The sequence below is a fragment of the Xyrauchen texanus genome, chromosome 27, assembly GCF_025860055.1.
Source record: "Xyrauchen texanus isolate HMW12.3.18 chromosome 27, RBS_HiC_50CHRs, whole genome shotgun sequence".
Classification (NCBI taxonomy): Eukaryota; Metazoa; Chordata; class Actinopteri; order Cypriniformes; family Catostomidae; genus Xyrauchen; species Xyrauchen texanus.
The window spans coordinates 9,200,203-9,215,064 of NC_068302.1; the positions used below are offsets into that span (position 1 = coordinate 9,200,203).

At 37.2% G+C, this 14,862-nt stretch overlaps 1 protein-coding gene across 1 annotated transcript; it reads right to left on the reverse strand.

Moving 5' to 3' along the window:
• Positions 1–553: 553 nt before the first annotated feature.
• chmp7 (charged multivesicular body protein 7) lies at positions 554–12,112 on the reverse strand. The gene is made up of 11 exons (XM_052094939.1): positions 11,952–12,112; positions 10,160–10,435; positions 8,290–8,461; positions 6,299–6,484; positions 4,654–4,787; positions 4,526–4,574; positions 4,309–4,428; positions 2,465–2,563; positions 2,285–2,342; positions 1,753–1,968; positions 554–1,462 (listed from the first exon to the last, which is right to left on the reverse strand). The coding sequence occupies exons 2-11, from the start codon at positions 10,429–10,431 to the stop codon at positions 1,410–1,412; spliced, it is 1,359 nt and encodes a 452-aa protein (XP_051950899.1). The 5' UTR covers positions 10,432–10,435; positions 11,952–12,112; the 3' UTR covers positions 554–1,409.
• Positions 12,113–14,862: the final 2,750 nt, after the last annotated feature.

Below are 14,862 nucleotides of genomic sequence, written 5' to 3' on the forward strand. Positions count from 1 at the left end.
GTCATATGGCTTACTTTTATGCTGCCTTTATGGGAGTTTTGGAGCTTCAAATATCTGGTCACCATTCACTTGCATTGTATGGACCGACAGAGATTAAATATTCTTCTAAAAATCTTTGTTTGTGCTAATCAGAAGAAATAAAGTCAGTATCACTCTAAATTGTGAGATCTTTACTGAAACAAATTTTCTTTAGAATGTATTATATTGTTGCTGTTGTTTTTTGCATTCCTATTATGTTTTATTTTTATGTAATCCTATATTATTTATTTTTGTGCATATATTTTCTAGACACGACGTGAACCTTGTGACTTTTAAGTTTGTATTGTACAATGTCATGTAGGCAATTGTTGATTAAATTGTGGAAATATATTTAAAAAAACAAATATTACACACATTCATGCATAACATCTATATATATATAAGTATGCAAGGAGACAGTAAAATAATTAAATAAATAAATGCAGGTATATATATAAAAATAATAAAATACCGGTACATAAATGTTGTTGAAATACAAAAATGCTGAAGAAAAAGTAAACTTGATAATTGAAAAACATTATATTTTCCTCTTTATTTATAAAATGATTTCTGTAGTCATACATTTATGCATTTCGAGAATTATTTATTCTTTCATTTCCTTCCATATTTATTTCTGCACGCCTTCCTCACATATAACGAGGGGCTGGTCAGATAATCCCTATTGGTTGATTAAATATAGAACGCATCTGGTCAACCAAACACATCTTGCTATTTTGCATAAAAAAAACATACCGATATAAACAATGTTTTTATGATTTAAAATCAACATCTCTGTGTACATCTCACTCCTCAAAACAATATGCACTAACAATATACTTTTATTTGGCATCATAATTTGTCATTTTTATTAGAATAATACATTTTACAGACTTTACAAACTCAAAAAGGCCACTATTAAAACTTTGTTTAAAAAACAAAAATAAACATGCTATTTCAAACAAGAATAGAGCTGTTCAGCCTTGACATCAATTTGTAGGCGAACCCGGAACTATAATTTGCCATGGGACCCCTCAGATTTTCCAACGTGTTTTATAATGGGGTTTTTGATTTTGTGTGTAAAATAAGTTTTGTAGTAAATATTACTTGACGATGCCAGGGCGTTTTGTTCTACAGCAAATTACGCACAGTCAACTCAGTCAAGTAATGTTTCGAACAGACCTTATTTTATACAAAAGTTCAAAAACCCCATTTTAAAAACCCAAAAGGACAATCCATAGGGAACCCATGGCAAATTAGACTTTTGGGTTTTTGGACTATATCCTGAGCAGCTCTAAAAGGGCGTTTTACAATGAATGGACACATGTATTTAATGGCTTTCTCAGTATATTATGATTAATTTTTCCATTTTAGTGAATACTTGTACTGAAACGTCACTGTGCCGGCTCGAGCCTCCTCTGAGCAGAAATGCTTCCTTTCTGTACAGCTGAAGAATGGAGAGAAAAAAATATTAAGAAAAACGTTCAAAACATGGACGTTTTACAACCTCCATCAACAGACTCAAGTCTGTTGTATAGCTATACATAATAATATAACTTGATAATGAAATATTACAAATGTAACACTTTGATTGGATCTTATTTCAGATGCCAAATCTATGCTGGTATCCAACATCTACAACCTGCTGCCATGCCAAACAAGTACGCAAAAAGGACATTTTGCAAAACCTGTCAAAGTAATACTGATAGTGGTGCTCAAAGAATAAATCTAAGAAACCTGTGTCAGAGACTGAAAGCTGACTTAGTTCTCTTTCCAACTCCTCGTCTGTGATGCTTAGGCTGCCATCAGGCACCGAGGGCAAAGACTGGAGAAAATAATCGGAGATACCCGTTTTTCTTGCTGGAGAAACAGAATGTGTGGGGACCTCCGGTAGCACATCGTTTTTCTCCAATAATGACTTCAGCTCTTCCTCCAGCTCATCTGAGTCCCCACCTACAATATGAGCATATGAAGCATTTTTTACCTTTTAAGGTGAATTTATAGTTAATAATACTATAGCTTCAGCTGTGAAAGCTTGGTGACTTTATCGCCATTAATTCATGAGTAACAGATTCCTGTAAGGCAGGAAAGATGACATCAAATGAATGTTGAATAAGAATATAATAGCTTAGGAATCCAGTTTCACCACACCCATGAGAACATTGGTGATTATAATTAATCTTAAAGATCTTTTCATTAGTTATAGATTTATTCATTTTGACACAGCATCAGCCATGATAGTGAAAAATGTCAAGTGAAAGTGACATACCAGAATCCAGTGCTCCACTGGCAAGAGTCTGGTTAACTTCATCCTGAGTGTCGCACAACTGATACAACAAGCATAAATGGGAAAATTAAAACCTGTATTTAAAAGCCAAACTATATTGTAACTATTGTAGCATATAGTATTAAACATTCATAGCTACAATGCAAATTTCGTATACATCACCTCCTGTATCTGATCAACCAGGTTCTCTGCCCGCTCCACAGTTACACCCTTCAATGAGATTCTTAGAGCTGCCACACCAGCCTGGTATGCCTGCATCACCTATTTATATATATATATATATATATATATATATATATATATATATATATATATATATATATATATAAATATATTTTAAAAACACTATTCAGTAATGCATAGGCTTCAATATTGTAATGTGATATTTGTGTTGTGCATCAACAGCAAAACAGTCTATATGTTTTGGAAAAGTTCAACCAAAAATGAAAATTCTGCCTTTATTTAACTACTCTCATGTCGTTCAAATTTGCTTTTTTTTTCTAGTGGAATGCAAAAGAGAATCTTTGAAGAATATTCACACTAGGGATGTGCAAAAGTGCCAATTTTCAAAATCGACAAATCGATGATAAGGATAATTAAGTATAATTAACATATATTCAATAAATAAAAAGGCTAAGCTGTGGCTCAGGTGGTGGAGTGGGTTGGTCGCTAATCGCAGGGTTGGTGGTTCGATTCCCGGCCCACATGACTCCACATGCCGAAGTGTCCTTGGGCAAGACACTGAACCCCAAGTTGCTCCCAAAGGCAGGCTAGCACCTTGTGTGGCAGCTCTGCCGCCATTGGTGTACGAGTGTGAATGTGTGTATGAATGGGATACAGTAAAAAGCTGTTAAGTGCTTTGATAACCTCTAAGGTTAATTGCAGACCATTTACCATTTAAACTTGCACAAGTAAGAAAAGAAAGTAAGAAAAAAGAAAGGCTCCAATACAGAATGGCACAAAACCGCTTATGCGCATCCTGAACATGCTTCAATTTAACCAGAGTGTTTCAGGGTATAATATTGCATGCGAGTACAGCTCAAGTTCATGACATAAAGCAGTTTAAACCTTTTTTTACTGAAACTATTTATTTAAGAAGCATCAGACAGGATCAGTAAATCAGGATTTCTCCAAAGCACCTCACAAATATGGGAATATTACTCACAGTCGAAGATTTAATGTCTGACAGTGATCGTCTTATAATGTGTAGTTGATGCAATGCTTTGATGGCTGTAACTAAAGCGGTGCATAAATGGACTAAACCTAGAATTTTCAGACGGCCCCTTACCCGCCGTAGGCATACATTTTCAATGAATATCAAGGTTAAAGGAACAAAATGGCAAATCTTGAACGACTATTCCATCGGACCAGCTTAAATATGGGACAAATCATTTCATTATTTCATCTTTGAATATGGGACGATCCCATATGTTTATGGGATGGGTAGCAACCCTAAAGTAGCATTTCCCTAGTTTACACATCTATTTTCCTACAAAGACAATGCTCCAAAAATACACAAGATGATTTTTAGTAAAAAAGAAAAACAAAACTAAAAACTTCACATCATTATAGGCATGTTCGAACTGCACAAAAACAATATCTAGGCAACTCACATTCTGCTCTGGTTGTATCAAAAGTCATATCGACTGCTTTTCTGATCCGGTAGTTTTATGAAGCTGTACAACAGTAGTCACTATGAACTGTTGTTTTATGGAAAGGGCTGAGTGGATATTCTTTAACATTTCTCTTATTTGTGCTCCACAGAAAACATAGTAGCATATGGGTTTGGAATGACATGAGGGTGAGTAAATGACAATAGAAATTTCATATCATTCCTTTAAGCAGCAGGAAACAATTGTGGAAATAAAAAAAGAAAGTATGTGGCATTTCATTCCATTGCTGTCTTGCATGTAAAACGTGTGGGTGACATCGACTAGTAATGGTGCACAGCATGTGTTGTCACACACACCAGACTGTCGATGCGTCTGTGTGATTGTGCGTCTCACCAGGCGATCGGTTTGGGAGTTTGCTATCCTTTCCAGGATCCCCTTCACAGTCTCAAGCTGAGCGGAGAGACGATTTGCTTTCTTCTCCACCCGCTTGCCTCCACGTAAACACCTCAGGGCCTGTGACATGAAAAGAAAGTACATTCACTTTTCTTATCTATTAGTTTTTAAAACAATTATGTATAAAACACAAAAATGATATATAGTGTGCTTATACCTGGGATTTCTTCCCTTCTTTAAGCAGAGCTTTTGCCTGTTGTTTGCACCTGTACATGTCACACAACACACAATTTAGCTAGAGCAGCATTGTAAAAATTGCAGAATGATTTGGATAAACTGGCTCACTTTTCTGCTTCCTGTCCCAACGCCTCCACCCTCTCTTCCAGAAGTTTCTCACTGCGCTGTAGCTGATAAATGCCCAGGTCCACCTCGCTGACGGGAGACACGCGGCTTTGCCCTGTCTGACTAAATTTCACCAGCTACATATGTGCAGAGAGGCAAAAGTCAGAAATGTTATTTAAAAACACATTGTATAAATATTAGAGCTTGGAAATGTCTGCAATTAATAGTTGACTGTTTAGCATGAAACAAATCTAATTAACATAATTAGTATGTTAATTAGGAATTTGTAATATTTCTAAATACTAGAGACTGTTGTGTGTGTGAAATCCCAGGAGATCAGCAGTTACAGAAATACTCAAACCAACAATCATGCCATTGTCCAAATCACTGAGATCACATTTTCCCCCATTCTGATGGTTGATGTGAACATTAACTGAAGCTCCTGACCCGTATCTGCATGATTTTATGCACTGCAGCCACACGATTGTCTGATTAGATAATCATATGGATGATTGTTTGTGTCAGACAGGTTTGAGTATTTCTGTAACTGCTGATCTCCTGGAATTTTCACACACAACAGTCTCTAGAATTTACTCTAGAATGGTGCCAAAAACAAAAAACATCCAGTGAGCGACAGTTCTGTGGATGGAAACACCTTGTTGATGAGAGGAGTCAATAGAGAATGACCAGACTGGTTTGAACTGACAAAGTCTATGGTAACTCAGATAACCACTCTGTACAATTGTGGTGAGAAGAATATCCTCTCAGAATACTTTTCTGAGATGCGGGTTGGTGCAGATTTGGAAGCACGAGGGGAACCTACACAATATTAGGCAGGTGCTTTTAATGTTGTGGCTGAATAGTGTGTATATATATATATATATATATATACATACATACACACACACACACACACACACACACACACACACACAAAAACACACTCACTCACTGTAAATATATAGACAGAGAGTAATGTGAGTAATGTAACATCATATCAAAGCAAGTACAGTACAAACACACTTTAAGCAAACTTTTTGTTTGTAAGGTTGCAAACTATATATAAAAAAAATATTGTTTAAAATTATCTTTGTATTTGGACACTTTTTGGTTGACATACTTGGAACAAGTCCATCGATAATGTGATGAACTACACCTGTGGTTACTCTGCTATGACACCTGTGTGAACTTGAGGGGAACTGACTTCAAACCTCCACTAAGTCACCTTGACAACAATTGGTTAATTGAAATGGAGAAAAAATTGGCAAGAAAACATGAAAAAGCTATAGTATTATTTGTTCGCAGCTGGCATTTGGTTTGATCTTTTGTATTGTATCTAACAAGAAAATGTGTACACAAAAAGCCTGAACACTATTATTGATTAAAAAGATGACATACACTACTACATGTGAGATATGTTTAAGTTTTACAGCAAGATCGCAAACCTTCCTCAGTGCTTTATTCAAACTGTATATATACTGTATCTAACACTATGGAATTCAGACATTAAGTGTCACTTAAGAGGCCAAAAGTGTCCCAGTGAACAGTTATTCTTTTTTATTCAGTAATGTTAAAAAGAAAATACACCATTTTTCTATCCTTAAGACTTTGTGGTTGTAAGCAGGTTCTTTCATGAACACAAACACACCTTTTCGCCCTCATGGAGTGAAACTGTTACATGTTTTTCCCTCTGTAGCTGTAGCAGGGCCATGCAAAGTGTGCTTTCATCTGGACAGATGTGACTGGAGAGAGCACGCATCTCATGGAAAGACAGCAGAGAGCGTTCTGCTAACGGAGAACTCCGGTATGCCACCAAAAGTGCTGCTGCCTTTTCCTACAAGTGGAAAACAGCCGACACTCAGCTCTCACTGATAACTACCTACAGGCAATATAAATAACATATACATGTTTTAATCATGTTCTGAGCATCCTGGAATGCTCCTCAAAAATTGGGCATGTTAATGCTAAGATGAGGGCGAGTTATCCTAAGTATTTCTAAAGCAGTGATTCTCAACCGGTGTATCGCAGTTCTGATAGGATCGTAGACAAAAAACAATGCTAAATGCAAATAATAAAAAGCAACTAAACATATAATCACGTAAAATTAGGATAGAAAAATAAATAGACTAAATGGGAGGTAAAAACGCCTCTCATATCTTTTGTTGTTGATGTCAAAATCTGTGCGTCCAAATAAACTGAAGTATTTTGTTACTTTGTCTGTCAGTTAGTAGAAACTGGTCATATAAAGCAGATACCAACATTGACAGGTTGCACTCATCCTCAAAAATGAATCATTAACATGTTTGTGCAGACTACAAAGTTCTTATATACAGTGTATGCTGTTAACTACCATCCAACAATGCGAGAAAATATGGTTACATGATATTTTAAATCATAGGGGTTATTCTCTGCTTTTGACGTCAAAACATAAACAGGTACGCACAAAGCACTGGCGCACATTGCATAAGCCGGTAAGACATGTACATGCAATGTGAAATTGGGGTAATGGGCAAAAATGGTAATTGTTTTTTAAAGCATAATCAGTGTAAGAACGTGCATGTAAACACGCTCATTGAGTGCCAAGAATGTGAAACCATCGGAATTCAAGAGAATTTCAGAAAGTTAACGCTCAACAGAGCGCAAAAGTGCTCGCCCACGTTTTCAGCCATATGTGTTCCTAAAGTATCTTTCCCGTTCATTTTTTCCATACGCTTTCCATAAAATCCTTCATGAAAGAGTTGTAAGCCATGAACAAAACCAACCAGCTCCAAGGTGAATCACAACATCATAACATTTTATTTGAAGCAAAAATTCTTTACAATTTGGACAAAAAGACAAAGGTACAAAATTGTGTACTCACCGTCTTTCACAAGAGTACAAACTACAATCCCATGAAGCATTGCGAATGACGTAATCTAATAAAAAACTATGAAAATATATTAAACTATTTATTTTAGTTTACTGCTAAATATTTGGTCATATATAAATATATATGTAGTGACGCCTTGATTGCATCATTCACAGTGCATCACAGCGCTTGCTGCTGGACAATGTTTTCGGGCTTTGTTGGCTGTTGTTCTCTGATTGGTGTATCTATCTTAAGGATTATGGGTAATGTAGTTGGTCACCAGGAATTATGTAATTAAGCATGATTTTTAAGCAATGAATTTGAAATAACATGGACTGATGGCTTCAACGGAAGCATATACCATCGATGAACAACCTTGTGTCTCATTGTGTCTACATTTTTTTGTGGACAAATGAATGGGAGTTTTACTCACGGAACCAAACCGTTGTGCTCTATAATGTTGCATATTGTTGGACCGCTGCAGTTTATTGTATAATTTGTACATTTCAATATTAGATTTTTAAGGAAATTTTTTTACAGTATTGGGACGCCACTTGAACTAATCTAAAATCTGGGTCCAGTACTAATAAAAAAACTGTTGAAAACCACTGCTGTAGAACCATGAACACAGTCATTAATTAAAAGCTATTTATCGGCATCAAGCCAATCATGATGGAGATGAGCTAGATACAAATATATCAGGGAAGGTTATTCTGGTCCAAGGAGATAAGGTTGCTCTGGATTGCCATTTCACCTGAAATGATTGTCAATTTGATTGGAGACACACTTACTTTTACCAGATCTATCACAACAAACGACTCCTCTAGAGGAACTCTTCCACTGCCCAGCAGAGCAGACAGAGTCCATTTCAGAGGCCGAACTAACAAGAGTCCAAGACCCCACGACAACCAGCCCAAGTCTACATTTGCAGCATACTCTGATTCCTTCTGCACCTTCCCACTCCTAGAAGGACAAACAAAATCCATGCCTGTAATAAATATGATCATTCATCATCTTGATCAAAGTTTCAAATTTCAATGAGACACCGAGTCTCATTCACTAATAATTGCGTACAAGTGTTTCTTCTTTTTTGTATTTCAATGGTTTTCAAAATAAATCATACAGAACAAAGAACATCAACAGATAGGTCACATTTTGACAAATACATATGACCTTTCAGTTTAAAACATTCCATGCTTCTAAGGCATCTATGTTTTTTGCGTACATGTGATTGGAGTTCAACATTTTGTCATTTAAAAAACATTTCAGAGCGAACTGATGATAAATCATGATTTCTTTGTAAAACATTCACACACAGGATTTTATCCACAAATACACATGTTTGCATGCACTGACAAAAAAAAAATTCTCTCATCACCCTCATTACTCACCCTCATGCCATCCCAGATGTGTATGACTTTCTTTCTTATGCAGAACACAAACCATTTAGAAGAATATTTCACCCCTGTTGGTCCATACAAAGTCAACAGGGTCCAAAATTTTGAAGCACCAAAAGCACATAAAAGCAGCATAAACATAATTCATAAAACTCCTGTAGTTTAATCAAAGTCTTCTGAAGCAATCCAAATGGTTTTGGATGTGAACAGACCAAAATGTAACTCCTTTTTCACTGTACATCTTGACAGCAGTCTCCTTGGCGATCGTGATTTCAAGCTCGACTAAACGTCTTACTGTGCCTTCTAGCGCATGTGTCAAGCTTGAAAAAATGATCATGCCTAGAGACTGCAATAGCAAGGTGTACAGTGAAAAGAAGTTATATTTTGGTCTGGTCTCATCCAAAACTGACTGGATCTCTTCAGAAGACATGGATTAAACCACTGGAGTCAAGTGGATTACTTTTATGCAGCCTTTATGAGCTTTTTGGAGCTTCAAAGTTTTGGATCCCATTGACTTGCATATGTGGATCTACAGAGCTGAGATATTCTTCTAAAAATCTTTGTTTGTGTTCTGCAGAAGAAATAACATTTTGGGTGAACTGTTCCTTTAAGAGGCTTATTGGCGTCGGGGCATCAACGCTCCACTCCATGCTAGTGTCAAACGCCACTTTTCCCTCCACAAGTCAAGTGCCACGAAAGGGTGGTTTTATATGTTTTCAAGACAAGAAAGGGTGAGGTGTGCTCAGTAAACAATGAAAACATGTATTTGGACTGAAGAGATTAGAGGAAAAAGGTTGTGCCAATTGTTTTGATGCATTAATTGCAGAAAGTAATAGCCTAATTGTAAGAGATTTACATGAATGTTTATGGATGTTTTTGGGGAATTTTTTATTAGTTCTATCTGGATGCTTGGAAACAGTATTTATAAAACTAAATATTTATTACTAAAAATAAATAAAACATTCAACATCTCTTCATAATTTTAGACAGTTTTAAAATATTTCTTATTGCTCTAAAAAGAGATCATTAGTGAGGTAAAAATGTGTAAAAATTACAACAGTGTTAAGTTGGACCTGTCACTGCAGAAACAGACTTTGCATGTATGCAAATTATCCAGTAAACATTGGCTGATTCTATGAAAGTTCAGCAGCAAAAGGGTCAAAGTTGAAATTCACTACATAGAGTGTATGTATTGGGCAATGCTGATGCAAGCCATGTGGAGGCCACAATGAAATTCACTATATTTTAGGCAACAATGAATTACCTGATCATGCTCTGAATTACAGTACTCAAGCCCAGAGGTACAGTCCCCTTTCTTCTGAAATTCTCATTTAGGTCCTGCAGATTCACACATACTGAACCGCGTCGCCTGCAGTGATTAATGATCAGAGGGCTCCAGAAGTCGATCTTCCCATCCCAGTCTGTACAGTCTACATCTCGGTTTTCTTTAAAGGCAGAGAATAAGAAAGCCATACGCTCATCATCCTCCCAGTCTGGGGGTAACCACGCATCTCTCTGCTGTACTGAAACGGACATCGTGCTGTGAATGAAAGAGACAGTTTAATTGATTTCTGCCATGCATCATGAAGACGTGTATGAGGGTAATTCAATTCAACCAATTACATTTTCAATGACATTTCCAGTAAAACATTATGATAATAATCTGCTTCTGTATCATTCACACCAATTAGCATATCGGTTGAAGATATTGAACATTTATTTTTTATTACTGCCCTTTATTTCATTTTGGATTGATTTTAAAATGGTCATGACAATAAAATGTAACAAATCTTTACATTTAAAACCATATGATATTTTACTTAATTTACAAAACCCACATTTTTCTGAAAAACAAAATTGCATGATTGTTTTTTATTATTTTAGCACAGTTTTACATTCAGACAAGAGTAACTCAGAAAAACCCCTCATATATTACCTTCTGTAACACTGATCTTAATATGTATTTGAAACCCTTTCAAACATGAGCACAAAACCAGAACCCTTGTAGATGACAAATCACAAACCTTTTTTTTTCAAGATTTTAGGGTAAAATGTACATAATAATGCATGGTAAAGTGTATATTAAAAGTTCTGAATCTGATAACCATTTTTTTAGCAGTTCACAGCCTAAATAATCATGTGATTTGATCAATTAATAATAGCAAATAGAACAAATACACCATTTAGTCTCTCAATTAATATAAAGATCATAACCTGAATGTATAGGCCAATAATCAAACAGGAATGAGAAAACGTTTTAGATGAAGTTGTCTACATAGACCAATGCTATTGTTTACAACGATTTAAGCGCATGCGCAGTACGTGGTGGCAGAAAGACGATACTGTTGTGTTAGATTTTACAGACTAGACGATTAAACGGAAATACGACACAAAACCACCATAAATACACAAATATTATTAGCTATGCAATTATTATAATGATATGGGCTAATAACATAATACTGAAATAATGTTTGCTTAATATGTTTGCTGCAAAGCAGTGAGCTGAAATGATCTTCTCAGTCCAGTCAGCTCTTGATGTCTTGAAGCCACAGCCGTCTACGGGAACCTCAAAATAAAATTTCAAGAACGGAATCCGATAATAGTTTTCTGTTTGCTGACTATTTCTGCCACCACTTCCGCGTGTGACGTAGACGTAGACAACGGATTGGTTATATTACATGACATTACTTGGTATTTCATGTCAACAACCCTTTTCAACTAGTAAGTAAACATTCAGGCACTCCAACATGAAGAATCTCACAGTATTTCACATTAAAGTGTTATAACTTCATGGTCTGGAACATAAATCATTAAACTCAAAAGATCTACATACACTGCAAAACCATGCAAAAACGTTTTATCCATCAAATTAACTTGGATCAATACATATGATGAATATATACATTCAACGCCTAGTGAGCTGCACGTCTATGATGCACCGTGTGCTGTCTAGGTAGGCAGCTCTATCGGTTTTGAGACAGCCAACAAATGATTTGAGATAGGTTCTGCAGTTGGTTATTATTGAATGATTTTGCAATCGTTCAAGCCCAGACCTCAAGTTCCTGCAACTGGACGAACTTCTCAGCTAAACACTCCTTAGTATTTGGCGTGACGTCCATTTGCAGGAGTCCACATGTTGTTTAAAGGCCAGACGAGGGAGGAAAGGCACAAGAAGAGATTCGTTTTACAGAATGTTAATGACGAGAACACTTCAACCGGAAGACAACAGTGTTTTGTTTTTTTCCCTCTTCCCGTCATTAGACTACTGATTGAAACTTACTGCCACCTCGCGGTCGAAAACTATTACGGTGCTGCGTTCCACTCAAATATCATCTTTATGACTGTGCTCAGCTAGCGCAGGGTTCCCAGGAAAAAGCGAAATGGGGCCTGCCATCTTTGCTCATGGGCGCTCAGATCCGAGATCGGGTGTCACGTGACTGATCACTCGTCTTTTCACACTCAGGTTTTGGAAGTAAATGTTTGTAGGGTAAGCTTCGACAGTGGTGAATGGGAGATCACAGCAAAAATCCATTTTCTCCAAGAGCAGAAGAAAATATCCAGTATTACATTTGAATGGCTTTCCAGAAAAGGAAAAAACAGTGAGCAGTGGAAGACAGTCAGATGGGAGAAGATGCCAAATTGACTGTCACTATCAGAGCGGGTAGAACTGGAGCGTCACAATAGTGTTGGGAGTGAGGTTTAGGGTGGTGAATGTAATGGTGGCCAGCTGATAGATAGCTGTGCAATGTTTATAAACCTCACTCTCCTGACCTCAAGAGGTGCACTAGTGACTGATGCTAGAGGCTGTAACCTTTAGCCTCCTTGTTAGCACACCCGCCTCCCATCTCAGAGATGTCGGTTCGAGTCCCATACAGAGCGGGTAGAACAGGAGTGTCACAATGGTGCCGTAACCCAGATGGGAGTGAGGTTTAGGGGGTGAGTGTAGGTGGCCAGCTGATTGATAGCTCTGCAGTGTGTATAAACCTCACTCTCCTGACCTCAAGAGGTGTACTAGTGACTGACGCTAGAGGCTGTAACTTTTAGCCTCCTTGTTAGCGCACCCGCTTCCATGCCAGAGATGCCGGGTTCGAGTCCCATACAGAGCGGGTAGAACAGGAGTGTCACAATGGTGCCATGACCCGGATGGGAATGAGGTTTAGGGGGTGAGTGTAGGTGGCCAGCTGATTGATATCTCTGCAGTGTGTATAAACCTCACTCTCCTGACCTCAAGATGTGCACTAGTGACTGATGTTAGAGGCTGTAGCCTTTAGCCTCCTTGTTAGCACACCCACTTCCATGCCAGAGATGCCGGTTCGAGTCCCATATGGAGCGGGTAGAACAGGAGCGTCACAATGGTGCCGTGACCCAGATAGGAGTGAGGTTTATGGCTTGGGGGTGGCCAGCTGATGGATAGCTGTGCAATGTTTAGAAACCTCACTCTCCTGACATCAAGAGGTGCACTAGTGACTGATGCTAGGGGCTGTAGCCTTTAGCCTGCTTGTTAGCACGCCCGCTTCCATGCCAGAGACGCCGGTTTGAGTCCCATAAGGAGCGGGTAGAACAGGAGCATCACTAAAACATAATTTTATAAACTTACACTCAATATAAAAAAAAAATATTATATAAAAATGTTTGCTAGATTTACACTGCTAAATAAGGCAGAAACGTGTCATCACAGTCTAAAAAATGTCTATAGATAGGGGAAATATAAATCAATTTCACTCTTTTAAGAGCCCTTCAAAAACATTCCTTCACTGGATGGCGAATGAAATAATTTAAATATATATTTTATTTATTTTGTTGTAAAACATGGCTACTTTTGAATGGCTGTCTATAGAGAAACATGCTTTTTTCCATTATAAATCTATGCCATGACTTTAATAATCTGGTTTATTTCTGATATTTTTGTTTTGGCTATAAAAGTTCTGAATGGCTGTTAATTGAATATCAGCACAGCTGTGATTACAGCCAACGGCCCAGTCCCAGCCCTGCTGATAGTACAACAGCACTCTTGCTTGTGTGACGTTTGCTTAATACTGTAGTTGCTGTTAATTAATTTGATATTTTTTGCATTAAATAATTTAGCATTAATATAGCCTAACAATTTAATGTTTTAAATGTGCGTATTTACAACACTGTCAAATACTGTGTGCCACCCTGAAAATATATCTGTACCATCAAAACCACACCAGTTAAAAGTTCTGGAGCCACTGCTGATTAGAAGCCACTGGCCAGCGTGTGAGTAATGATTCCACTAGGTTTAGGAAACTATTTGATGTACTTATATATTGGGTACTTCCAATAGTGGAAATGCATGAATCACAGAAGAATAGTGTCATTTTTGTCATTTGTTTCTGAAAGTCTGAACATTTCCATCACAGTGCCATTTTCACCACATCTCATCTCATCTTATGTGTTTGATAGTATTTTGTGCTGAAAATTACATTTTAAACATATATTGGAACACAATGGACCGGCTGACTCATCTGTTTTGATAAGGCCAATTTCTTAACATTTTATGAAGGATTGATGGGGAGGCAAGAATGAGAGAAAATGGAAAGGATCCCATGTTCAGCTGGACACCAGATGTCCCTGACTGCTGCCCCACCACTACCAAGAGATGTTCTGGGATTATTGGGGTGAAACATCTATGAGGGTTGGCTCTCGGCTGATGATCACGCAACTGGACTGAACTGAAGGCACTGGCCGAGGTGCGGCATGCAATAATGATACACTCAATGAAATAATATTTTTTCACACTTTTTGCATTATTTGGTAAAGTTGATTGAAAACTATAAAGTTGATTGGAAAATATGCCACAACTGTGGAACAGTCGTTTTTCTAAAATTACGACTGTCCCACAGTTGTGGCATAATTTCCGCCACAACAAAAAATGTGCATTGAATTTTTTTATTATTAAACATCTTAAATGACACTATTTTATATTTTGCATAATTTCCTGCA

What these genes read in the sequence shown, in the direction of transcription:
- chmp7 (XM_052094939.1), bottom strand. Translation starts at nt 10,431, where the DNA reads ATGTCCGTTTCAGTACAGCAGAGAGATGCGTGGTTACCCCCAGACTGG. An exon ending in CACTCCATGAGGGCGAAAAG is followed by an intron (nt 4,788 to 6,298) that starts GTGTGTTTGTGT and finishes GCACATATGTAG; the next exon opens with CTGGTGAAATTTAGTCAGAC. An exon ending in ACTCCCAAACCGATCGCCTG is followed by an intron (nt 2,564 to 4,308) that starts GTGAGACGCACA and finishes ATATATAAATAG; the next exon opens with GTGATGCAGGCATACCAGGC.